General features: G+C 46.9%; 1 protein-coding gene across 3 annotated transcripts in view; it reads left to right on the forward strand.

Annotated features, from left to right (window-relative positions):
• The window catches only part of LOC130122411 (arginyl-tRNA--protein transferase 1), a 76486-nt gene that overhangs the window by 42288 nt on the left and 6616 nt on the right, over window positions 1-27582 (forward strand). For all 3 annotated transcript variants that reach the window (XM_056291312.1, XM_056291313.1, XM_056291314.1), the window contains 3 exons: window positions 5646-5827; window positions 8945-9044; window positions 26312-26432. In XM_056291312.1, the coding sequence (XP_056147287.1) occupies window positions 5646-5827; window positions 8945-9044; window positions 26312-26432 (403 nt within the window). The remainder of the gene's footprint in view (window positions 1-5645; window positions 5828-8944; window positions 9045-26311; window positions 26433-27582) is intronic.

Genomic DNA, 27582 nt, shown 5'->3' on the forward strand with positions numbered 1-27582 from the left:
TGTTTGACCAAAATTACAGGGGCTTCATGCTGTAACCCAAAATAGGTAATTTGCATCAGCTGTCGTTGTTTCTTCTCTGTGTGTGCACGTGAGTATTGGTGCATGTACACGAACGTGCCATCGCTGAACCCAAAGTCACAGCAATACTTGCAAAGATGGTCAGCAGTGTGCAGGTGGCTGTCACAGTACCTTTTACTGGTGAAGCCGGTTACTGTCATCCTCTCATAGTGCAACAGATAGACCACATTTCTGTGAGGTTCATACACTGTTTTTGTTTTCTCTCTCCCCCCCATTTTTAGAGCCTCTAAATGTGGCTTTCTGAAGACTAAACACACATTTTAACAGGGTTGTTGGCTAATTAGTCATCAGGTTTTTTTTTTATGAATCGTAAGTGCTCGACCTTCCCACCATTCTCATTCACTCTCTTGCACACGTTCTTTAAAGAAGTTGTTTACTCCCTGACCCTAAGTCATGAGCAAAATGTAACACACTGTATATAAGTGTAACATAAATCAATACAAAATAGCAACATAAGACTGCAAACTTTAAATACAGAGACACCACAGTGCACACATCAGCAAGGGACAGGTCAGCAGACATGCCTTGGCCATATGACCACATCAGCATAGTCAGCAGCGATAATAGCACCATCAAAGGAATAGTGAAATACCAGAAAACTTGTGTGTAGATGAGTCATTTGGTAAAATAAGGCTTGTAATATAGAGGACACATATTACAAGACTTTTTTTTTTTTACCAATATAGCAAATTCAGGGGGCAGCCGGGAGCCACCGCCGCAGCTGGGATGCAAACCCGGGTCGCTCGCACCACAGGCAACTGCACTAACCAGTCAACTAAATGGTCCGACCCGTTAGCCAAGGGATAGCGAGTCTAGTCATCCGTGGTCGTTACACTACCCTCCTCCTTTGAGAAGCACGTCTCCATGCTTCAGCATACCAGCTTCCTCACGCCTCTGGGCGCACGGCTTCTGATGGTCTCACAGTCTCACCAACCCACTTCTGACACCAATGTAGTGAATTCAGGGGCAGCCGGGAAGCGGGCGACTACGCTAACCAGTCAAAGGGTCCGACCCTTTAGCCAAGGGCTAGCAAGTCTAGTCATCTGTGGTCGTTACACTACCCCCCCCCCTCCTTTGGGAAGTGCGTCCCTGCGCTTTAGCATACAAGCTCCCTCACGCGGTCACGTCTCTGGGTGCACGTGCTTCTGATGGCCTCACGGTCTCACCATCCCGCTTCTGACACCAATGTAGCGAATTCAGGGGGCAGCCAGGAAGCAAACCCGGGTTGCTCACACCATGGGCGACTGCACTACCCAGTAAGATCACTCATGATATGAACTTTAGCCAATGGCATGGATCAACTTTTACAGTCGTCCGGTCATCTGTGATGCCTGGAATTTCACTGTGGCAACTGAGATGGAACACTTTAGGCGTCCTTCGTATAAACAACGTGTTGACACATAGTAGTATTAGTAAAACTGAATTCATTGTCAGATCTGTGAGTTATGTAAAAATTAATTTTTTTAACTTTTAATTTGTAAGACGAAACATGTTTGCTCGCCGTCTTAAAGCTGTAGTTGCTATGCCATGTTTGCGCAGCTTTTCTTTTTTTGGGGGATTTTCCCCCTTTTTCTCCCCAGTTGTACTTGGCCAATTTTACCCCACCTTTCCGAGCCGTCCCGGTCGCTGCTCCACCCCCTCTGCCAAGCTGGGGAGGGCTGCAGAGTACCACCTGCCTCCCCCGATACATATGGAGTCACCAGCTGCTTATTTTCACCTGATAATGAGGAGTTTCACCAGGGGGGACAGCGCATGGGAGGATCAAGCTATTCCCCCAGTTCCCCCTCCCCCCCTGAACAGGTGCCCCGACCGAACAGAGGAGGCGCTAGTGCAGCGACCAGGACACATACCCACATCTGGCTTCCCACCTGCGGACATGGCCATTTGTGTCTGTAGGGAGGCCCGACAAGCCAGAGGTAACACGGAGATTCGAACCAGCGATCCCTGTGTTGGTAGGCAACGGACTAGACCGCTATGCTACGCGGATGCCCTGTTTGCGCAGCTTTTAGTGGACATTTTTTGATTAACAGTTATTGATTAGAGTGACATTTTAGCCTCACATCTAAAGCTTCGATTTCCGGTGAAATAAACAAATTGTGAACTGGTGAAATAAATTCAGCCAATCCTCATATGAGCAACTAGCTAAACCCACCACCCAAATAATGTGATTATTCTCAACAAAACATGCTACTTTGCCTTTAGATTTATCCTTTTAAATGTTTGTTTACTTCTTAAAAAGTGCTTTACAGATAGACTTATTAGACTGACAAGTGATAGCAGATCCTTCTGTTATGTCATCACATCCTCAAGAAGAATACCTCGCCCCGCTCCCATTTCTTTGTATCATCTGCAGTAACAAAGAGATGTGACAACTTGCCCAAGGGCACTCTAGTAATGTTGGTCAGCAACTGAGCGACCACATCAGTTATGTAGACTGTGTGTATGCGCCAGCCATTAGTTCAGGGCTGTGCGGGGCAGTGAGAGCAGGTTGCACTATGTGTGCGGCCTCTAGAAGACTGATGGGAGGAGTAATCAGACGTTGTGGTTTCCCCATCAGATTAAACGAGCCGTTACTGAACGCTTCAGCCAGCAACCTGCCCACAGGCCACTGTTTGTGCCTTTGTGTGTGTGTCCATGTGTGTGTGTGTGTGTGTGTGTGTGTGTGTGTGTGTGTGAGAGAGAGAGAGAGAGCGAACTCAGTTTAATTATTAGGTCAGTCTCCACATCTGTTCATGGTCAGATTTCCAGATTACATGATGCCAGACTCATAACTGCATCAATAGAGTTGTCTCTCAGACGCACATTTGCAGAGGTTCGGTGAAGGGAGGGCACAGAGCTCGTTGTCAGATGGTCGGGCAGCGAAATATAAACATGTAGTTTGTGTTTTTCAAACATGTCCACTGTAAACTGTTTAACTAAAAGAAGAAGAAAAAAACAAACATAGTAGAAGTAATAACTTGCAATGCTAATAAATTGCAATGCTATCAATCGTTAAGAGAGCTAAGCAACATCTTTCTAGATCCTGTAAGTACAGTGATGCAGTGATAGTCCAAGTGTGCCTGTAAGTCGCCCCCCCCCCCCCGTGTCCTATCCCAGCTAGATATTAGAACTGATTGATGCAATTTTGGATTTTTTGCTTTTTTTTTTTTTTGCTAACTCTTATGTCTATTGATTTGGGTTTGTCGCACAAAATGGCACAGTTGCTTGCAAGTTTACACTGTCAGAGGAAAGCATCTGCAAAGCGATTAGTGTATTTTTCTTTGACTGCTAATTTTTTTGTACTTTTTCTAATGCAGTGTATACCCGAAGCCAACTGGCACTCTGGGTAGGTTAAGACAAGCACTCGGCATTATTTTTGAAATATTATTTGACCCAGATCTAATGAGAGCCCAACTTCCCCGTTCTCTGGAGGGGTAGTTCAAATGTACTCAGTACTTACCCTCCTTGTTGCCCTGCGCACAAGGAAGGATTGTCTGTCTCTGGTCCATATGAGAGTGATTTGGGACCGTTGTACAGGCTCAGGGGTGGTTTAAAGCATTTAGTGCTGGGAATGTTTATGTTGTCACAGTGGCAGAGACACAGCCATTGGGGCTGTCCTCAGAAGTAACCTGCGGATCACTCGCACAAAATCAGCCCAGAACAGAACAGGTACCATTTTTCAAATGAACACACAGACTGCGTCCGCTGACTCGACACACGATTGTGCATAAAAGTAATTTTTGCATACGAGTGTTGGCACTCGGGATCAGGTGAAGAAAGTCTCTTACACACACCTCCTCTCCCACGTGAGGGAGCTCACACTGTTGCTTCTCTCTGACAACTTCCATGACACATGGGTCTGACAAAGCCTCCAGTGTTTCAGGGGGAATGGGTGCCAAGAAAGTAACAGGCTGCCTGCCTGCACTGACAGACATATCCCCCAGCCTCAGACACACCGACAGACCTATGGCCACAGTAACTCCGGGGCCTGCTCCAGATGTGCTGCCTGCCAGTCCCACTACCTCACCCCTCAACACACTTTATCTCCCTCCTCCTGTTTAGCTAACCGGTCTCCATTTCGCACACGGCCTGCTCCCTCATTTGCCTCGCTCTCTGCCTTGCTTCCCTGTCCATCAGTCAGTCGGTCACAGCTAATGTCTACCAAACTCGCTCCAACACTCATGTCTCCTATCACATATCCTCTGATGTGGGGCTTGCACTCTACCGCTTTAATCAACCACCAGTGTCACAACCTCCATCCACGTGTGCTCTAAGTCAGTGGATCCTGCTGTGCATTGTGTGGGACAGGTAATCTGACCTGGGGGTCCCTTGGCTTCAGCTGGAGGGAGATTATATATATATATATATATATATATATATATATATATATATATATATATATATATATATTTGTTTTTATTGCCAGCTCCACTTAAACTACACCCTCAGAGGGGGGTAGTAAGGAATGTGGCACAGACACCCCATTGGCAATGTTGAGCCCTCCGGGGTCAAGAAAGCTGCGGTTAGTGCTGAAACATTGCTGTTTGGCCGGGTTTCAGTTGGTCAGGGTGTTGGCTTGGTGTTGCACTGGATTAGCAAGCTAGCTCTCCCTGTGTTGTGATAACTAGCAGCGTCTGCAGCGCTTAACTGGCCCCAGATGGGTGTTGGCGAAGGAGAGGGATCTTGTTACTCGTATGGGATGGACGGACACACACACACACACACACACACACACACACACACACACACACACACACACAAAAACTCTCACAAAAAACTAGGCTGCTTATTGGATTCTAACCCCAACCCCTTTGTCTTCCAGTCTCTTTGATAAAAGAAGTCAAGTGACTTGATTGAAAATCTCAGCGTGCAGATCATGGGGAGAAATGCAATATGTGTCAAACACTTACATGTTTCATTAGTGGACTATACACATGTGCATGAGTACCCACATGCACACACACACACACACACACACACACACACACACACACACACACACACACACACACACACACACACAGAGCAGACACAAACATATAGAAAAGAACGCTTGGCCCCATTCCGTTACCACCTGGTAAAATGGATTTTGCTCATGCGGGGCCTTTTATTAAAAAGGCCTCTCCTGGTGTGTGTGTCTCTGTGGCTAGTTACTTCTACCCCCAACCCCACCCGGCTCCTGCTCGCACTCCACATTTGGGAGCCATTAGCAGGCTGAGCGTGAGGCTACTGTACACCCCCACACATAATGTGAGAGGCCTGCCAGGGAACTGCCTGAGTTATAATACACCAGCATACACGTGTGTATGTGTGTGTGTGTGTGTGTGTGTGTGTGTGTGTGTGTGTGTGTGTGTGTGTGTGTGTGTGTGTGTGTACATGAGCATGTGTGTGAAAGCAGATCAGCAAGAGAAAGTAAAACAGTCCAGTAAAGAGTAAAGCCCACATTCCCATCCCACTGCAATTTTATTTTACACACAAGCTATATTACACACCAGAGTACTATTATTGCACCCATACTCGTTGACTACTACCCCCCCCCCGTTTCTCTCTTTGTACTTCTTACCTCCCCCCTTCTCTCTCCTCCCCAGGCACAGTCTTCTCCTGATGGTCCAGATGTAGGCTACGGTTCCTTCCACCAGCAGTACTGGCTGGATGGGCGCATTGTGGCGGTGGGGGTGATAGACATCCTCCCTACCTGTGTGTCCTCTGTCTACCTGTACTACCATCCAGACTTCGCCTCATTGTCTCTGGGGTCATACTCTGCACTCAGGTTGGTGCCGTGGCTCTCCTCTCTTTTCCCATTACCTCCTTTCTTCTTTCTTTAAAAAAATAAATATGGAGAGAAAACTCTTGGCTTCTAGTTGTTGATCGATCATCCTACGTTTTGTCTTTCCCAGTTTACATGCTGTCAGTTTTACTCTTCCCCCGCCTTTCTTTTACACGTGCTCTTCCCGTAAACTGCCTCTTTCCTTGACTTTTGAGCATCTCACTCAACTCGCCATCATCTCCCCCGCTGAGTCCATACCGTTAGAACAGTGTAACTGTACGGGCAGTGCAGGCGAAGGTAAATACCCTTCCCATGGCTCTGGACTGGTTGACGCGGTACTCTGTTTGTGGTTCGGTTGACGACAGTGCTGTCTGCTGGGGTGAAATAAGAGATCACACACACACACACACACACACACATCTGGCCCTTCCTGTAAAATGTAACCCAATAATGTGAGAAAACTTTTTAAAATATTTCTGCACAGATGTGGGAGACTGGGTGATCTAGCCCTCTGTGTTGGTGTGTACAGGTGTGTGCGTGTGCATGCGTGCATGTCTGTGCACATGCGTGCATGAGGGCATGCATTTTCCTGAGGGTTTGAATTTGTCTAGCAGTCTGGATAGCTCCGCTCATATAGAGGGAACACCCTGGTCATCATCAACACACATTTCCCCGTCTCTTATTATTGTAAGAGTCTGGCTCCAAAACCAACATGATGGTGTTCAGAGTGTGGAGGAGGCCTCGGATAAGTAAGCCAGTGGGACCAAAAATCTTCCCGTTTGTTTACAGACACCAGAGCCAGGGCCTTTGATCAAGTCTGGACACTCCCTAGGCCTCGCTGACTCAGTTCAAAACTTAGTTTACTGTGTGTGTGTGTGTGTGTGTGTGTGTGTGTGTGTGTGTGTGCGCTTGTGTGCGTGCATGCAAGAGAGAGAGAGAGAAAGAGAGAAAAGTTTCCTTCTATTTGTGTGATTGACAAATCCCTGCAAGTACAGCACTATTACCAGGAAAGACTGTTGCTGGTCCTTGCATGGAATGGAGGGGGAGTGTTTTAAGGACCGAACTAAAAGTGGGATTATAGTTATGTTTTGATGAAGGTCAGGCATTTCCTTTTTTGCCTTGATAAGAACTGTCAAGTGTCAAGGGGATCCGAGGTAAATGAGTTGTGGCTTTGGAAAGGTACAGCAGTATCCCTGTGTGCATGCATGCACGCACGTGTGTGTGTGTGTGTGTGTGTGTGTGTGTAAAACTTTTGCGTATGTGCAGTTCTGCAGAAGGAACAGAAGAGGGGGATGTTGAGGAATTCTTAATGCAAGGAGTGTAGAAGCGAGCTCCCCTCAGGCCCCAGGGACAGGAGGAGGAACAAAGGGAGGCCCAGAAAGAGATGTCTGAGGCACTGCCGTCTTCCAGTATATATATATAAACGGCTAATGTAAAGCAGTGGATCCTTTTAATAAAAGCGTGTTTGTGTTTTTGTGTGCCTAGATTCTTTAATATGTTAGACACCAACTTTTAAAGCGTGTTTTCTGATGCTGACAATATGCTGTTTTGAGTCATGCACATTTTGATGACATGCATATCTTAGTTCCCGACACGAAGAGTGTGCATTTGCCAGGGCTTGTGAGACGGGGTTGCCACTTCTCGGGTGCCAAATGCATTCATCATTGCCCCAGGGTGTAACTCCCTTCAAATAAGAAAAAGGGAAAAAAAGAAAAGAAAAAAAGATCAGGCATATTTTATTTTCAAGTTCTATCAACTTTTCTGATATTTTGTGGAATGTCATGTTGTCACATGCATGCTAAAGATGTGGCGAGGCCCATGTGGTGTGCGCTACTGTGTGTGCATATTAGTATGAGGGGAGCCGTGCGGGAGCAGAGGGCTTGATAATTGGCTTGTGTTGGAGTGTCAGATGGCTGAAGAGGGGATAATGGTGGACTCAAGCTGCTGCCATGGGGGTGTGGGGGTGTGAAGAGTTTCAGGAGGGGGGCGCTTTTTGTGAATGGGCCCCCTCACTTCTGCTTAGCCACCCCCCAACTCCATTCCCATTCAGGCTCCGGCCGGCCCTTTGTGGAGAGGGGATGGGAACCCAGGAACCTGGCAGCAAGTGGGTGACCTTCTAGCACCTCGCTCTAGCTGCCTCTTCTCTCCCTCCTTTTCTCTTTCTTCACCCTCCTCTTTTATATTCTCCTCCCGCTTATGCCTCCCCCTCCTCTCCACCTTCTGGCCTGGCTTGCTTTGTCCAATGTCTTAGTTTTCCGTGCATCTATTTTATTTAAGGCCTCTCTCTCTCTCCTCTCTTAAGTTTTTGAGAAAAGGGAATTCTCCCCCTTCATTTGAGCAGATGAATGACAGAGGGGTGGAAGGAAGAGTGAAACAAAAGGGGAGAAGAAAGAGAAGTTGGAATTTAGTTATGGAATGGTGAAGGAAGTGGCAGAGGGAAAGGAGAAAATGGGCTTTAGTAAAAAAAGGATGCAATTAAGGAAGGCCCTATTGGTCCTATAAAGGAACCAAGGCATTTAGGCTACTGTATTTGAGGATGCTGTATAAATCTCCCTGAGGTTTAAATCTTTATTTTACACGCTCTCTCTTTTATTTTCTCTTTCTTCAATGCCTTCTTTTTCTTCTCAAGGGCTCAATGCCTATAGAGAGGAGGCAGTTGTTTTTGTGTAATGAAATGAGACAAGGAAAAGCTGGCTTTCTTAGCATGACCATGTACTTCCTAAACTAAGGCTTTGTCCTAGCCAGGGTGGCTGTTGCTCGCATACCAGATGTGTTCAGCAGGGCCTCGGTTGACCCACCAGTTTTCTTCATTAGCAACAAGAGAAATTACTTTTACCAACCATATTTCATCTCTAGAATTTTTAGCTGTGGTTACCGATATTTTCTTTCATTTTTCAACACTCGTGCTTTTTTTTCTGCAGGGGGCTTTTTTTTTTTTTTTTTAGATAAACTGGTTTATTTATATTGCTCATTGGTGAATACCACCTGTAGATTGAATCAGCCACCTGCTTTTTGGTCAAAGTTCAGCTGCTCTGATACATCATTCATATGGCTATCCCTTCAAAGTGCCTGACTAAAAGAGCTGTGTTTGTATCTGTATGTGTGTGTGTCTCTCCACAGGGAGATCGCCTTCACCAGGCAGCTGCAAAAACAGTCCGCCAAGCTGTCCCACTACTACCTGGGCTTCTACATCCACTCCTGCCCCAAAATGCGTTACAAGGTATGTGCTGGCTCCCATTTAACATTTACCGTGTACAATTTCATGTGCATTTTTCTCTTCAAAGTGCAGGTGGAGGCGGTGCGGGTGGTGTAGCGGTCTATTCCGTTGCCTACCAACACAGGGATCGCCGGTTCGAATCCCCATGTTACCGCCGGCTCGGTCGGGCGTCCCTACATACAGAATTGGCCGTGTCTGCGGGTGGGAAGCCGGATGTGGGTATGTGTCCTGGTTGCTGCACTAGCGCCTCCTCTGGTCGGTCACGGCACCTGCTTGGGGGGGGGACTGGAGGAATAGCATGATCCTCCCACGCGCTACGTCCCCCTGGTGAAATGCCTCACTGTCAGGTGAAAAGAAGCGGCCTGTGACTCCACATGTATGGGAGGAAGCATGTGGTAGTCTGCAGCCCTCCCCGGATCGGCAGAGGAGGTGGAGCAGCGACCGGGACGGCTCGCAAGAGTGGGGTAATTGGCCAAGTACAACTGGGGAGAAAGAGGGGGGAAAAAATCCAAAAAAAAAGGTGCAGCTGGTGTATGCATTTAAGCATGGGTGAGCTTGTTAGAGGTTGACCACCAGTATTTGGAAGCAGTCGTACTACATCTCATTCAGTAAGTTAAGGTGAACACCAGCCTTCAGAACAAAATAAAGAACCTCACCATTAACGAATAGAAGTAATCACAATGCTTCTACTTCCAGGCTCCCCGTCCATCTGCACCGTCTAAGCCCAAAGAGTTTTGAGATCATGTATAAAGTTCTTTTCATTTTGTCTTTTTTTCTGAGCTCTGAGAATTGTTAATGATTTCTAATCGTCATGGATATACAAGAACACATGCAATAATGTTTTATTTATATTTCTTGTTTATAATGTCTCACAGTGAGGGGAAGTTTTGTCCCGCTCCCAAAACTGTCAGAATGATATATGACTATGACTTTGATGTGTGAGCCCAATTCGCAAAAGGCGAATGTTTCCGCTCTATCTGTTTGTTATTTTAATCTCTTGCACAGAGCCTTACTTCCAGAAAGTTCCCTGTGTACATGAAAGACAGCCAGGCCATCTGCACGTGTCTGTACTGTACTCTTCCACTGTGTGGATGGATAGGTAGTAAGAAAGTAAAATTCCACGGTTTTACAGCCATCAAGATAATTTGGTGGTGTGTCGTTCCACTGCAAGACGCATAACAGACACACACACACACACACCTGTGAAAGGTGTTAATTCCTGACACACGCGCGCACTCTCCCCAATTTCCTGTCTGTATGTTTGTCTTTTCTCTCTCTCCTCTTGCTCTCATCTTTCAATCCAGTGGCCACGGTGGCCTTTCTCCTTAGGTAGGGAGCGCGGCGTTTCCTAAAAGGCTCTCTAACAGCTGTACCGCCTCCCTATGAGAGGAGAATGCTCTTTTTTAAAAAGTTTTTAAAGTGTTAAGGGTTTTTTTAAATTCAGCTATTTTTCTTTTCAGAAGTTAGAAGGTGCCTGGAGCAAGTAAACATGAGCGGTCTGGGTTACTGTATGCCAGTTGAGTCTTGATGAAGAATGATGGTGGCGCGCTATTACAATGGCTTCCATTGTACAAAGTATTTGACTGAGGCTCACATTTATAGAGTAAACATATGTTACCTCATCAGAGCTTACAGTACATTGTAATAGGCAAGATAGCACTCTAGAAAGCAGAAATACACCACATAGTTGCGGGTTAAAAGCCCCAGTGAGGATATAAATACAACAGCATATCAGTGGTTGTAAGGCGAAGAAATGGCGCTGTAATGGAAAAGCCATCTGATTCCGGTTTGTGACTAAGGCTAAGAGCTAATAAACTTGGTTACCTTTTTTTCTGGGTGTGCATAGTATGTGCATGCAGATGGGCGCATGCTTACATGCTTGACACGGCATAGCATGCACAGCATAGCATGCTCACTGACTCATATAGTATGCACACGACATACAAACACATGGAGATGCTATTACACTCAAACAGCTGATTCATACGCAGTAAAACCCAAGAGAAGGATGGATGAAGGCAAGGAGGAATGTAAATAGATTTTATGGACTGAACCCCAGTACAGACAGGGAAAGAGAAGTAGAGCAGACATGGCTGCGTAAGACATTAGTAGTTGAGAGCGAGGTCACACTGAAGACATCCACTGTAATTCTGCTGTATACAGTTACATTCATGTGTGACGCACATGTATTCATATGCAGATAACACACACCTTATTTAGAAATCATTACACAACTCCAGTAAGTGACTTTTGCCCAAACGGACACAATCCATTACCATCTCTTACAGACATACTCCTGATCACATCACAACACTGGCTGAGGATGCATAGTTTAATGGACGGTTTTGAAAGTAAGCAACCTTTCTAAGTCTGTAAGCTTGGCCAAGAATTGCCCCTGCAGCCTTTCTTTGTGTCATTTGTTCCTTAATTACTCAATTCTTACATTGATGCTTTCATTTCTCTATTACTTCTTTCAGTTGGTCTCCCAAGCTTGTCCCTGTTCGTGGGAGACTCATGTCTTGTTGGGGGATTATGGCAAAATGCCACATCTCTCTTTTCCCCTTTGAGATTTTGCTGGGGGGGTTTACATAGCACATTGCCCGGTTTCTCTGTTTGGGTGTCTGTGTACAGAACTCAGTGTTAGCTCACATTGATGTATGTGTGTGTGTGTGTGTGTGTGTGTGTGTGTGTGTGTGTGTGTGTGTGTGTGTGTGTGTGTGTGTGTGTTTGGGTGTCTCATTCAGTATGCATGTGTAGATTCGTGATGATGCCATTGTATGAGAACTCGGTTACCCTGATGGTTTGTCCCTCTCCCTAGCCCCAACTCTCTCCCCATAAGAAGGGTTGGTTCACCTCCTCCCTATTTAGCCCACCACCTCCCATTTTACCCCCGGTAGGGATGCTGAACAGGGGTGAGAAGGTTGCCCAGTTCCCACCTTCACTCGCATACGCTCCCACGGGCACCCCCTTCACACACACACACACACACACACACACACACACACACACACACACACACACACACACACACACACACACACACACACACACATGCGTGCTCATAGCATGTGCGGTCTCACCGCTTGTTTGGATTTGTATAAGAGCCAGTATAGCTCTTCAATTTACAGACATACTGTAGAATTGTTTCAAATCCCTGAGGTGGACCCCAGGGAGCCCCTAAACTGTTCTGCTGCTGTGTCAGGCGTTCCCTCGTCTCTGGATCTCTGTCTTGCTGCTCACCTCTTTAAAGACCAAAACACCAGCACTTGAACCTGGCTGGAAACCTCTCAACGCCTTCCAAACCCACCCACTCTCCCCAAAGCCCATTCTTCCCTCTTCATTCTCCTCCAGACCCTGTCTCTCTGTAGATGTAAATGGAAGCCTGGAACACCTTGTTCCATTCTACAGGCTGACTGGAATACTAAGAAGAGTCAAAAACTGGTATCTTCTCTGTGGAGTTTCACCAGATTGATCAAATGGTCCCTGAGGAGAACAGAGAACTGCATTATGAAGCTAAACTGACTCTTGCTGCCTTATGTTATAGTTCTATGACGTGTACTATGGTGTGTACATATACCATGTAGCGGAGGTCTTAAAGAGGATAGTAATGTTACAACAGTCTTTCCTAAGCCTCGTCCCTGTGCTAGTCTTTTGTGTGTTTTGTGCTCTCCCTTCCTTTTCTGTGTGTGGGATGTGGTTATGTGGGGAAACAGCCAGTGGACTGTCTGTATTAGCTGTTTCCATCTTGGGGTATACCTCAGCTCTGTAGTGTGAAGACAATCCCATCTGCCAAGTCACACCTCAATGTGTCCAAGGGAACAGCTCCTTTTACTGCTGGTTGAACTCTCACCAGTGCTAAAGCCTGGACATGGGCCTGCAAAGCAGCCGTTAAGGGTCCTGGAAGGCCTGGAGCCTAGCCAAGTGCTTGGGGCTGCCTAGCCTAGTGTTAGACCTTCTACTTTGTTCTCTGAGCTTGGAGTGTCCCACAGAGCCTGGCTGGCTGGATGCTCTGGCTGGTAGGTTCAGGGCTAGACGTGACATCCTGCCCCTGGCTCTGGTTCCTAAGTCCGCGGTCCCTCCTGACCCTCTGATGTTGGGCTGGAGAGAGCAGAAGGTGAAGCTATTGGAGGCTAAATGAGACCAAAGGTCTTGGCCCTTCTGTCTGTCTCTCTCACTCTTTCTTTCTTTCTTTCTTTCTTTCTTTCTTTCTTTCTTTCTTTCTTTCTTTCTCCTCTGCAAGGGTAGCTTCAAGCTGTTGTCCAGGGCATTAGTGTCAGAGCCTAACGCTTTGACTTTTAACACTGGGGGAAAGTCACACACAGTGCATATCACGCAAACACATTGTAGTACTACACTTAAGTCATGCTAAATGATCTAGTTGGTTTGTCCTGCAGCAGTTTTTTTTTGAAGTTGCACTTGGGAAGTATTGTGCCAAACTGTGAATTCTGTAGAGTACATCTAGTGGTGCAGGGATGTACTACACCCTGTGGACTGTTTCAGTCACTGAGGTGTACAACACACATTTCCCGGGGCCTCTCAGGAAGAGGAGGAACCCCCCCCCCCCCCCCACCTGCTACGTGCCTCCTTGAAATTCTAGCACAACTGAGAGGTTTTGCAACATATCTGGATGATAGTGTGGTTATGTTAGTGTAGTTAGTGAATTTACATAATGGAAGACTTGAAATCTTTTTTTTTTTTCTTTCTTTTTTTTCCTTCTTTTGTGTTGAGCTGATCTGCGTTGGCATGTTTTTCTATTCCAAACATAAACAAGAGGCTTTGCCTGTTCCTCAACACAGTCCACTTTTTTCCCTTTTTTCCCCCGCTTCTCTGTCTCTCTTAGCCTATTCATCAGTAACTCCCTTTTCTATTTAGGGCCAACGGCTTGCACAATGTTTTCACCATTTTTTTTTTTTTTTTGCTTTAGTTTGATAATTTTCCACTTTTTTGTTTTGGACAGAGGGCAAAAAGAACAGTGCCACGTTGTAGTGATTTTCCATTTCTTTACTAAGGTCTCTGTGGATGTGTGTCCTTGCGTGCTTTGTGTAAAGGTTGTTTCTTTAAGTATTAAAAAAGCGGATTTTAATGATAATAAACTAAGCAGCCCCTTAGTTAGATTTAATCATCTGCGGGACATGGTCTTAACAGTTCAAGCGCTTAATTTCAAGTGTACGTATGCATTCACACACACACACACACACACACACACACACACCCAAGTGCCCGGTTGGTGAGCAAGTTAGAGGGTTACATAAAGTGGCTCTTACTCCTGTTATTATTGTTCTCAGTGAAAGAATGTCTCGAGCTGAGCCCAGGAAACCATTAAATTTTCCACAGAAAGGAAGAAAAGAGGGAGCAAGAAAAATGAGTGAAAAGAAGAGAAAGGGGACAGATGGAGAGCAAAAAAAAAAAGAAGTGACAAAATGTGTGCCAAACGAGAAACGAAGGCAAGATAAAAAAAGGGCTGTTCGTTGCTCGGCGGCACTTCACTGACTTTTAAGGGGCACTTTTACGGCAGCTGCACCTCCGCTCCCCATTCAGCCCAACTCCTCCCAGCACACAAACAACAAACACGGTCAGAGAGGACGGCCGTCTCTCTCCCCGCCGGGGTCGCAGTTTTTAAGTTAAGCAGTCCTGAACCAACTCCGCTGAGGTCTCAGCGTGTAGGTACGATGTGTAGAAGTGATGCCGACGAGAGAGTCTGATATTTCTTTTTGGTCTACCATCATTGGCCGCGACGCCAAACGTTTGCCTAAACCAGTGTGAGCCCGAGGCCTTCCCCGTCACCTGCACCCTGGGCCGAGTTCCCATGGCACCAGTTAGATATGGAAGATGTGCCTCTCAGCAGAGACCGGTCCATGTTGTACCTATCTGTTGTATGAAGTTATTATTGTGTATCCCTGCTTGGTATGATTTTATCATGTCTGATACAGTGCTGCTTGTTTTTAACTGTGATCTGTAAGGTGTCCTTGAGTGCTGTGAAAGATGCCCATAAAAATGCATCATTATTATTATTATCATTATTATTATTATCAGGCCTCATTACCTCAGCGCACACATGCACATGCACACACAAACACACACACATGCAAACAAACAGAACCTGATGTTAATGTATGTCACACACACCCCTCTCTATCCCTCCCTCTCTCTCTCTCTCTATCCCCCCTCTCTCTCCCTCTCCCTCTCTATCCCCCCTCTCTCTCTCTCTCTATCCCCCCTCTCTCTCCCTCTCTCTCTCTCTATCCCCCCTCTCTCTCTCTCTCCCTCTCCCTCTCTCTCTCTTTCCCTCTCTCTCTCTCGGGCATCTCTCATTAAGGTTCCCTGTGTCAGTCCAAATGTCTGTCTTCAAGTCTTTTTTTTTTCTTGCTCTGTCTTTATCCTTTTTCTTCTCTTGTCTTGTTTAAATACAGTTTGGATCGGTTACAGTTTGCCGTCAGTTACTTTAGCGGTCTGTATTAATGTGTCTGATCCCTCTTAGTGTCATTTCCTTCCCTTCCTGCAACATTCCAGGTATGCAATGGCAGGTTGGGACACGCTAACAACTTACAGCCATACTTATAAGGTTATACTCTGTTTTCCCCTTTTACATCCACGTGTGTGTGTCTGTGGGGGGGGGGGTTGTTGGGCGTGTCGGTAGGGAGTGGGGCATTAGCATATGTTTATGTGTGTGACCTCACTTTCTGCATGTCACTTGGATGCACATCTGTGCGGCTCATCAGCGAGTGAGTTTGAGGCATCTGGAGACGGGAGCCTCCAGGAGGGGCCCTCGCCTCTCTCTGACCATAGTACAGTACACAGCCTGTCGGGGAGGACAGCAACATGTTTATTCATGTGGCATCAGAAATCAGCTTTTTTTTTTTTTTTTTTTAGCCTTTGAGAGTTGGTCCAGCGGAGATGTCCTTTATTACTTGTCTTCTCTGACAAGCTGTAGCTCCACAGTAGCATTCTGTCCCGTGGTAAATGTCCTGTTGTATTCTCTATGGTAGCAGTGAAACGGTTTACTGTCAGCGGTGGTATTTGTGTAGAATTGAACGTTTACGCTTGACGGCTCCAACACGTCCAGGCGCAGCAAAGCGAGCTGTTTGCTTTTTCTTTCACACTTTTTTTTTTCCATCTCCCTCTCAGCCATAGAAGAAACCGAGCCGCCATGCCGGTTACGATGAAAGATTGATAGAGACTGGGGGGGGGGGGGGGGTGAAGAAGCTTTCAAATGAATAGGATGATTTCATTTGGAAAGACAAACCATGGCTACACGTTTAGTGCATTTGGTGTAATGTTGTTGTTTGACGAGCAGGCGGAGGAGTGATGTGTACCAGGTCTTATTTCTGTAATTGTCTGATCTACATGCCTGGATGCACCAAGTCATGACGGCTCAAACGAAGGTGGTGGGAAATGACCGTGCTGACAGCAGTGTGTTTTGTTGAGACTCGGCTGTTATTTATTTTATTTTTTTTAGACGTTCACCTCTTCAGCCCTATTTCTTTTGGTCTCCTTTTTTTTTTTCTTCGTTCAGTTTTTCTTGATGTGAGGCTAAATTCATTGCATTTTCCGATGAATATATATCTTTTCTGTATACCTGTGTCATAGCCTTCCCACAAACCCCTTTTCAGAAGACGTGTGCCCATCAAAACAGGATCAGACCAGACAGAGCCAATTTTCACCCGCTCTGTGAAATTTATAGGCGAAAACATGCCTCCTTTCTCTGCTTTCCAGCCCCCCTCCCCCTTGCTTAAATTGGAGTCTTTCTGACAGAAAGAGCGTTGTTTGATTTAGCCCGACGGGAGACCACCAACAGTGCCCCTCTCAGCAGAAACATTTGTTTAAACTTTTTAATAATTTCTCCTCTTTTTTTTTTTTGCCTCATCATCTCTTTTTTTCTCTCTCCGTCTTGCCACGGTTGTGCTTTAACAAATCATTAACAGGTTGTGGCATAGTCTGAGGGGACGGTCGCTGCTTGGCACCCCCTAGTAGGAGCGCTGACAGGGCGAGGGGCGGGGGGGTCAAAGTTCACTGGGTCAGGTCAGACGATTGAGTCTTACTGGGAGTGGGGGGTGGGGGTGCGGGTCACCGGGGTGAAAGTGAGAGTTTAGTTGTGGTGTCATGCTGAGCAGATCCAGAGCCCCCTGGCTGCCAGAGTGAGGTGTTTGCCTTGCCATTAACTTCACCTCTATTTATTTTTTAAATCTACCACAGCCGCGCCGCTTTGTCTGAATGGCGGGTTTCTTCTTGGCAGGGGGAAGCTTCCAGAAACACCACTAGCAGAGAGAGGCTAACCCACACAGACAATCGGGCATTTGTTCCCGAGTTGGTTGAAGAGTTTGGGATTCGGTCTTCTCGTCAGGTGCTTCAGGTGGGGTTTTAAGACCGAGATTAAGCGCTGGGGTTGTAGTTCGTGTCAGAGAAGCATAACAGGCCACCCGCCCATAAAGGCCAGAGAAGATGGAGAGATTAAAGTACCCAGGCCGTGAGCTGATGCCCATAAAAGCGCTGCCCTTGGTTCTTGGGGCTCGGTGGAAATGCGATCCTTTAAAAATATTTTCTACTCATTAACCTGTCATCCTTGGAGCCATGACGTGCAGCCAGGTGGGAGAAGGCTCGGGACGGGGGCTGGGGGTGGCTGAGAGTTGGGGAATTGTGGGGATTGTCTGGGCGCCCTGGGGGGAAAGTTACCAGCCTGGATGCTTTATTTGTTTGAAGGTCGTCCTGTGGTAATGTGTTGAGTGGGGTGAAAAGGCCTTGGCGGGCCCCAAGTGTTTAAACAGCGGCAGTTAGTGTAAATCTCCAGACGTAGACCCTAGACATATTGACGGTGTACACACACACAGCCGCAGACACACACACACACACACACAATGTCATAGATAATTTTGATTGTCTGTGTGTTGCCCTTGCAAGGCAGAATGACAGAGTTTGTTTAGACATGTCTCTCAGTAGGGCTGTCCCCCTTTCCCCAGCCAGTCCTTTTCTCAGTGTGAGGACTGTTTGTCTAGGTGCATGTGTGTGTTTGTGTGAACCGTGCTGTTTACATGTGTCCGTCAGCGTCCACAGGACCCCCAGGCTTGCCCTCTTGTCTGGAGAGAATGTGTTTTTTAAAAGTCCTGGAACGAGAGAGAGGATGCATTGTGAGAATTGTTTGTGAGAGAGTGAGTTGGGATGTTGGGATCAGGGCCTGTATTTATTGGTCTTTGACTGGGGCTCGCTGAATGCGACCCAGGGTCAGAGTGCCGGCCTGTGCCGGCCTAGGTTAGGTCTGCCTGGGTGTGGGTCACACTAGGCCTCTTTGTGTCCCCTCTGAGCTCCAACTTGTCCTGGGTCAACACCAGATGAAGTATGTGCTGCCAAGAGATCACAAACGTGACAGGGCAACCACATTTGTCTTTTTTTGGGTCAAATGGCCATGTCTTTTTGAGAGCGCTCGACCAGTGTGTAATCCTGACATATTCTATTCACTATTGTGTCTGTGCCTAAGAGCACATGAAGTACTACAGGCCGCTTATTGTACTTCCTGAAATTTGGGCTAATATATCGTTACAAGCTAAAAATGTATGGACGATCAGTCTGTTAACAGCGGGGGCTAACATCGGTTGCCTTATCCTATCCCAAGACCAGCCCTCGCCTCCACTTTTAGAGCCACTCTGTGTTGCGGTGAAGTAGGTGTTCAAGTTGGCCAGCAGATTACTATGCAACTCAGGGCTTTTTCCTGGAAAGAGTTCAACTGCGCTGATACTGTTATCAAGAGTAGACCCATTGAGACTGCTGTTGGAAATTCTACATGGTGACTCACTTGAACACTGACAGATGGACAGACAGACGGATGGATGGACACTCACACGTACACACACACACAGATACCTTTGTTTGGAAAGGGAGGATGAAACCTCATCGTGAGCTTTGAACAGGAAATGGGCAGCGCATGTGGGTGTAAAGATAGAGGAGCTAGGATTTCTTTGCCACTTAAAAGGCTTTCATACCTTCGTCGTTTGGTCTGGATTTTCGCAGTTGTCAGTTTCATCCGAACCAATGTTACAGGTATGAAACCTCCCCTGAACCACGGTCTGGACCAAACGGCCGAACTTTGGTCCAAGGAAGTGAGGTGGTCCTGCTAAGATTGATGCCCGAGTCTCTCGTTGGGACAGACATGGTCTTAATACAACTGGTGATTTCTATAGTAAAGGCACATTTTCCAGCTTTGCTCAGTTGTGCATTGCCTTTAACCTACAGCAATCCAACCTCTTCAGGCAGTTTCAAAGTCGGCATTTCCTCAAATCAAACATGCCTTTTTTCCCACATGCCCCACCCTCTTTGGGGAACGATAACTTTTTGCCGGTGACAAAAATGACAAGGTGGCATATTTCGTTATCGTGACCTCCTAGCTCCACATACACCTCCGGCATTGCTGGGAAAATTAAAACAGAACGGGAAACAGAACATGGCAATACCATGTCTGACGACCGGTTGGTGCTGGAAGAAATAAAATCTTGTTCATCTTGTGCAAAATTTCAACTTATGCAATTCAAAATAGGTCATAGGGCACACGACAGTAAATCTAGACTCGTCAAGTTATACCTGAATACGGCTGACACTTGTGACAGATGTTCTCAGCCTCCTTGTAATCTCGCTCATATGTTCTGGTCGTGTCCGAGACCGGGGGAGTATTGGAAGTCTTATTTCAAAGTCATTTCGGTAATATTAGAACAAGTAATAGAACCGTCCCGAGCAAATGTAAAGTAAGCAAATGTAATCTCATTTACCCCTCTAATACCCCGTCAGAGAATACTTTTATTACGGAAGAAACCATTGCCCCCATCACCTATTTCATGGCTTTGTGAGACAATGTCTTTTTTTTTGGAGTTGGATAAGATCAGATTCCCCATAAGGGGTTTGACAGACAAACTTTACAGTCATTGGCAGCCCCGGATCTCCTGTGTTGAGAGTCTGACCTCCCTCTCCCCAGAATGACTACCTGGGTGAGACGATTAATACCACATAGCAGCTGAATCCTACAGTTTGGCAGGACATTGAAACTCCAAAAAGCTTGTTATGTATGCACTGCAATGACCCATACATATATGCACTACACTTTCCCCGCTTTTATTTTTATTTATCTATTCATTTTTCTGCTTTACGCTAATGTACCTCATTATTATCATTGTTAACAGTTTTTTTTATCCCCCCTCCCCCCCTTTTTCTGCCCAATTGTACTACGCCAATTACCCCATTCTTCCGAGCCATCCCGGTCGCCGCTCCACCCCCTCTGCCGATCCAGGAAGGGCTGCAGACTACCACATGCCTCCTCCGATACATGTGGAGTCGTCAGCCGTTTCTTTTCACCTGACAGTGAGGAGTTTCGCCAGGGGGGGGCATAGCGCGTGGGAGGATTATGCTATTCCCCCTTCCCCCCCCTTAACAGGCGCCCTGACCAACCAGAGGAGGCGCTAGTGCAGCAACCAGGACACATACCCACATCTGGCTTCCCACCTGCAGACAAGGCCAATTGTGTCTAGGGATGCCCGACCAAGCCGGAGGTAACACAGGGATTCAAACCGCAGATCCCCGTGTTGGTAGGCAACAGAGTAGACCACCACACCACCTGGATGCCCCAACAGTTATGTATTTTTGTTATTATTGTCATCATAATTCCTCGACTTACGCTAAGGAGCTCAAAAGACTAGGTTGAGGGGGTTGGACGGGTTCATTATGGAACAATTCAAGTCAATGTATTGTTTTGTGATTCCTAAAATGCCAGTAAAATATGTTTATAAAAAAAAAAAAAAGAAAAGCTGTGGTCTCAGTCCGGATCTCTAGTGTGAAAACATGTTTTCGATGGTTCGGACTTTCAGACCAATTACAGGAAGTCTCTAGTCTCTAGTATTGCACTTGAACTTGGTGCTGCTGGTAGTAATGCCGTAATAATATTATTATAGTGGCAATGAAATGAATCTTTTATTTTTCTCCATTAATTCAAACGGCGATAGAAGGCCTCCCGCTGACCTGACAACACATCGACGTCAGATCCATCTACCGGCCAATCAATGTCAAGTATAGGGGGACGCAGCCCTTGGAGGTGATGACGCCAGGATGTTGATGGTACTACCAGCCATCAGTCTCAAGACAATGTGTGCCAGGGCTTTCTCCTATGCTGCACCCAAACTCTGAAACTCCATACCCCGTCACATCCGCTTACTGGACTCCATTAAAGAATTCAAAACCGCTCTTAAAACCCCCCTTTTTAAACTAGTGCAGCACGAATTCGGGGAGCAGGTGGGAATTGAACCTGAGTTCCCTGCACCATGGATGACTGCACTAACCAGTCAACTGGAGGGTCCTACCCGTTAGCCAAGGGCTAGCGAGTGTACACATCCATGATTGTACACTGTTACACTAGCTTACTCACTTTAACAGCATCATCTTCATCTTTTTTTAACTCCTGCTGATGTGTGCGCTGTTGCACAGTGTGTTATTGTTGATTGCACTGTTTTTTATTGCTTTGTTTCATTGTAGTTGATGTAAGGTGACCTTGTGTCATGAAAGGCGCCTTTAAATAAAATGCGTTATTATTGTTATTATAAAGTTCTTTAGTGCTCCCGCATAACTGCAATGTGAAACCAAAATTAACCGGATAAATGCAGTGCAACAAAAACATGAACCTTGGGGTGTCCGGGTGGCGTAGCGGTCTAGTCCGTTGCCTACCAACATGGGGATCAGCGGTTCGAATCCCTGTGTTACCTCCGGCTTGGTCGGGCGTCACTACAGACACAATTGGCCGTGTCTGCGGGTGGTCGCTGCACTAGCGCCTCCTCTGGTCGGTCGGGGCGCCTATTCAGGGGGGAGGGGGAACTGGGGGTAATAGCGTGATCCTCCCACGTGCTACGTCCCCCTGGTGAAACTCCTCACTCTCAGGTGAAAAGAAGCAGCTGGCAACTCCACATGTATCGGAGGAGGCATGTGGAGGGTGGGTTAATTTGCCTGATACAACTTGGGAGAAAAGGGGGGGGAAACCCAAAACAAAACATGAACCTTGGTTTGGACTTTCAGGAGTGAAAGTGCCCTAAGACACAGACGCCCAGTCCACCCCACCCCTGCTCCTTCAGTCTGCTCTCCACCCGCTTAGGAAGGAGATCTTTTCTAATCATGACACCGCCGCTGCACTGAAATTAAAACATTACCAAAAAGGTCCTTACTCACATCCAGACCCAGGTATGTTGAATCAGGGACAGTTTGGAGGGCAGACCTGCCTCGCTCTTGTGTCACACCAGGTCCCCCTCGCACCATGAAAGTCCTCTGTACGAGATTTGATCTCCGCGCCGCATACGCCAAATCTGTGTGTTCATTACAGTCCTCTTCAGACAGGCGAGGAAAAGGAAGAGAAGCAGAAGGCGATAGCGGTGTAGGTTTTCACGAGGATTCCTTAGCCGCAGTGAAGTGTGCGATTTATGCGTCTGATTAATTGCGTTTCAGATAAATCACAGGTATGGGCTTGGGGCGTCGCCTGCACTCAGAAGGGTGTATGTGAGAGACGGAGAGAATTAGTCAAAGGAGTGTGCAGCTAGGTAGGGTAATAAGGCAACAGTTGTGTGTCTTTAAGCTGGTAATAAAATGTTGCTTCTACAGTAGGGCACCAGCCGAGTCTTCGGGTAGTACAAACTATGCCTGTTGAAAAGAGGGAGTGACTCTGTGTTAACCGAACCGTGGCATGATTTGGTGTTGTGTAGGCTGCGTTTCAGACTCTGTGGAGGTCTGCGTGTTTATTTGCACCTCCATCATTAGGGATGTGTGAATGTTTACACTGGGCAGCAAATTGTGCAAATTATGAGAATGTTTCATTTTTCCTCATTATTCTCCATCGTTGCCTTGTTAAAAGTTGAATTCCTCGGGAGACCGGCACTATGGAAAATTGCTTCCCAATAAAATACTGACCTGCACATGGCCATTAACAAGGCCAGGGCAATAGCATAGATTTTGATGTGAGAGTGCATCCTGGCAGTTTCGGAGCCCTATTTTAAACGTTTCACTTTCCATTGTGCTGCCCCCTCCATGTCTCTGATTTAATGCAGCTTTTCATCTCTCCTCGTCTGTTTGTCCTCCTCCTGTCTCCGTCTCACTCTCTGTCAGCTTAGCTCCCTCCTCTTCTTTTTTCTTTGTCCGTCTTTTCTGCCAACCCCCCCCCAAAAAAACACACACACACACACCAGCACGGGGCCCCTCTGTGCTCTCTGCTGGCAGCTCGACTGCTCCCTATCACTTCCATCAGTTTGAGCCCCATTTCTCAGTGACGTTAAATACCGTCCCTGCACTCATCTGCATCTAATTCTCACCCCTACCCTCCCCTTCTCTCTCTCTGTCTCGCTCTCTCTCACTCTTCTGGTGGCGGCCAAGTCCAGCCATTTAGAGTTTGCTAAAGTTTCCCTGTTGTGCCACTCATACTTTCGTTCTCCTTTCTCTCTACGTCTGCCTCTCTTTGAACAACCCGCTCAGAGGTTGTCAGTAACCGGCATGGCCTCCGGGTCTTTTTGAACAAGTCAGTATGGCAGGAATGGGTGGGATTGCCGTGGATTGGGTTGGGTGGGAAGTTTTTTTGAACGTTTGGAAAGGCAGGCGGAGAGAGCAGCCTCATAGTAAAAAGAGTTTTTCTGTGTAAGGAACCTAGCCCTGACTATCTACTGTGAACGCCTGGGGAGCCATCAAACACGGTGGACGTCAGCACTATCAGAATGGACAAACTCTTCCCCAAACCTACATGTGCGTGCACACAGCCCCTTATCGCCAGGCTTCCTGTCCATGCACATGTACTTGCACTATCACTTCCTGTGCTCTCATTACACCCCTTGCTGAGCAGCCACTCGGCAACATTGATTTACAGGACTAGGCCATTTCACTTTAGCCATTAAAAGCATGCAGTTACACTCTGCACTTCTCTTTCAAGGTTCCAAGTTCCAGGAAACAATTATTGGTTGCTGTGTTGATATGAGCAGCTGCTACATAAATGGAGAGACAGATACTGCGAGTGAACTGAAGCAAATAGAGAACATGGGCTGGGGACAAGCCAGGGAGGCTGTAGAAGTTGTGAATTATAGGGCAGCAAATGAGAGAGGGTAAAGCAGCGGAGAGTGGGTTTTGTGGTGTTACGCTCAGTCCCCCTTTCCAGTTCAGCGAGGAGAAGGATCTTATGCACTGATAGTGGCTGTTCCCGTTTGCCTCTGCTCTCGCCGTCCTTCTCTCTCATCTCTCTTCTCTACTCTATCCAGACCACTAATAGTCATCTCCTGTCATATCTGGGTTGTAATCCTCCCCCTCACTCTGTCGCCCCTTCCTTTCTGGGGGAGAGTTGAGGAGTTGTGCTTGTGCCATAGCCCGCCTGTGTCTCTCATTGTGGTTATATAGGCTTCTCTAGCTGTCAAACTCCAGACTTTTATAGAAGACGAGTAGATGTATCGTTCTGGGCTCCACTTGAGACCAGGATGCAAAAATAGGCCTTTAGGAAATCAAGAATCCTGTGTGCCCTGCACATTTGCATACTTTAGGTACACACACACACATGCACACGCACACACGCCCGCATTTTGGCTTGTTGTCATCATGGCTTTGAGAACCTTACCCGAAGCCTGTCCTTGCATGTTCATGTTGTAGTTTATTCAATTTTTTTCTGCTTCTCTCACTCTCTCTCTCTCTCTCTCTCAGCTAGTCACTCCATCATCACCTCCATTCCACCTCTACTCCCCCATCCCTCTTTTCCTCCCCCCAGCCCATGTCCCCTCACCGATCCATGGCCAGTACTGTGGTGAGGTGCAGTGTAGGGATACAGGTACCTATAGAAGGGTGTTTATGTATTTGTGTGTGTGTGTGTGTGTGTGTGTGTGTGTGTGTGTGTGTGTGTGTGTGTGTGTGTGTGTGTGTGTGTGTGTGTGTGGGTGTGTGTGTGTGTGCGCATGTTCAGGACATGGAGTTGTGTTCTGCTGTGGTGATGAGGGAGGCTATAGAGTAGAGGTGGAGTGTGAGAGTATGGAATTGACTGTGTTGACAGTTTGGGAATGCTATGGGTTTGTAGGGACACAACAGCAAAGGGCAGTGAGGGTGTTAGGTCAGTGTGTTTCCACCGCAGCTATGGACTGATAGTGTTCCCCCTTTTCATTCATCATATCTTTCTAGTAGCACACACAGCCTCTGAATATGTTTAGTACAACTCTCGAGTCCTCTAAATGCACACCCTGTATCTTAACCCCACCACCCTGCTGTTCAGTTTTTCCATGACTGTATGATTTGGTGAGAGCATTACATGTTGGCATGACCCTCTCTACTCCTTATGTGTGTAGACGGGTGGGAGGTGTTGGGCTGGAGTAATACAAGAAGACCCCACCCTGAGGAAAATTCATCTGTCATTAACCTAACCCTTCTATGCCCCGATTCTGCTGTTTTTCATTTTTGAGCGCCATAGAGCCGACTGGTCCATGCTCACAGCATCCTGCTTGTGAAAACAGCCTGCATACTTTCCATGTCGGCCCGCTGACAGATGGGTCAGTCAGAATACTGGTATAAAGAGCGTTTTTTTTTTCCTTCATAGATTGGATTTGGGTTGGGATATATATACTTTTTTTCAGATTTTCAAGGGTTCTACAGACACAGTTGTAATTCATTTGTAATTGTCCTTTTTTTCTGCTTATTTTAGGTTGCTTGAACATCTTTGTTTTTTGTTTTATTCTTTCTCATTAAACATGGTAGCCCCCCCCCCTATTTTTCATTCAGCCGTCTGACCTCAATTGTGTTTGAGTGTTTATGAAATGGTACCAGATGCTTTCTTGCACAGCTATACCGTTAAATGTCATAGAACTTTGTGTTTGGACTGTGTTTCTTTCTCTGTGTGTGTGTGTGTGTGTGTGTGTGTGTGTGTGTGTGTGTGTGTGTGTGTGTGCGCGTGTGTGTGTGTGTGTATGTGTATGTGTGTGTGCGTGCCTGTATGAGTGTAATCCAGTATGTCTGTATTTGTGTGTGTATTGAGATGGTGCAGCAGGCGCCCGTATGTTTACAGAGTTATCTAGGCAGTTTTGTATTTGTTTGGAGCCATGTGATTGAACACAGCGCCCTGATAATGGAGTCTCACCCCTGCTTTCCTTTACTCATTTCATTCTTCTTCTAACCATGACCCCCCCCCCCCACACACACACACACACTGTTATTTCTTTTGTTGGCTTTCTACGAATTACTCAATTCTCCTTTCATCACCCACTCTCTCTTTGTCTCCCCGTCTGTCTGTCATTCTTCCTCTCCCTTCCCAGGGCCAGTACCAGCCTTCAGACCTCCTGTGCCCAGAGACGTATGTCTGGGTGCCTACAGAGCAATGCCTTCCCCACCTAGAGAAAGCGCGCTACGCACGGTTCAACCAGGACCCTGATGCAGGTACGAACACAGAGATTGCCACACTCCCCATTTTGGCATGTAGCGTTTCCCACCTGAAACTAAAGAAGAACACGCTGATTTCAAAATTCAAAATCCATTGAAATCCATTGCCTGTGGTGAGCTGACATGCCTTGATTAGTCCAGGTCTTGAATCCTCCAGCTAAACTTACAAGCATTTTGGATGAACCCGAGAACCCTGTGCTATTAGCTGATCTGGGTCCGCTGAGTTGCTGTGTTGAAATCTCTCGGTTTGCTACTTGATAGTGTGCGGTCACTGACACAGGGTCAGTGGACTGCCGGCAGCTCTGATGGCGCCCTTTTGCTCTCTCTCTCTCTTTTCCTCTCCCCCTTTCTCCCCTTCTTCCTCCCTTTCTCCCCTTGCTCCCCAGTGCAGTTGGAGCATAGCTAAGGCCATCATTATGAAGGGGCCATGTTGTCATTAGATGAATAATGATATCAGTGGTAACAGACCACATGAAGTAGTTAGACCAGCAGACGCCTGTCGCCTGCACCAGGAGGAGGGGGGAGTTGAGAAATTTTGAGTCAGGGGTTCATTGCAGATAGCTGCAAAGCAAGTGTTAGTGTTGCGTGGGCTGTTTTTTACTAACTTATCTATTTATCTCTCCCTGCTCTCTTCCCTGGCCCTGCTCTGTTGACTCTACAGTTCTCTGCTCTAATCTGGGTGCCTGCGGAGTACAGTATATGCAGTAAAACCCCCACCACCTCCCCACCTAAAATGCACCCTGAGTAACCCTCGAGTCACAGGGCTAAGGCTGCTTTTTGGCATACGGGGGTTACAGGACGTGTGAGTACGTGTGCGCGTGCCACATTATGCAGGACATAAGATAGAGGTGAGAGAGGACAGGGATTTTAGATGCTTTAAGAGATAAGAGTGGAGCTCTGAGTCAGAAGCGGAGGATTGGTAGAGGAAGGTGGGGGGGGGCAATAAGAAAAGAATCGGGGGGGGGGATGTATCGTAAATTTAATAGCAGTGGGGATTAAAAGGGATGGAGGCTGGCACAGGAATAGAGGTGGAGAAGGATGGAGGGAGTTTGTGTGTGTGTGTGTGTGTGTGTGTGTGTAGACTGATGAGCCAAAACATTATGACCACCTGCCTAATATGCTGTTTGTCGTCAGTGTGCCGCCAAAA

The sequence above is a fragment of the Lampris incognitus genome, chromosome 13 (assembly GCF_029633865.1).
Source record: "Lampris incognitus isolate fLamInc1 chromosome 13, fLamInc1.hap2, whole genome shotgun sequence".
NCBI lineage: Eukaryota > Metazoa > Chordata > Actinopteri > Lampriformes > Lampridae > Lampris > Lampris incognitus.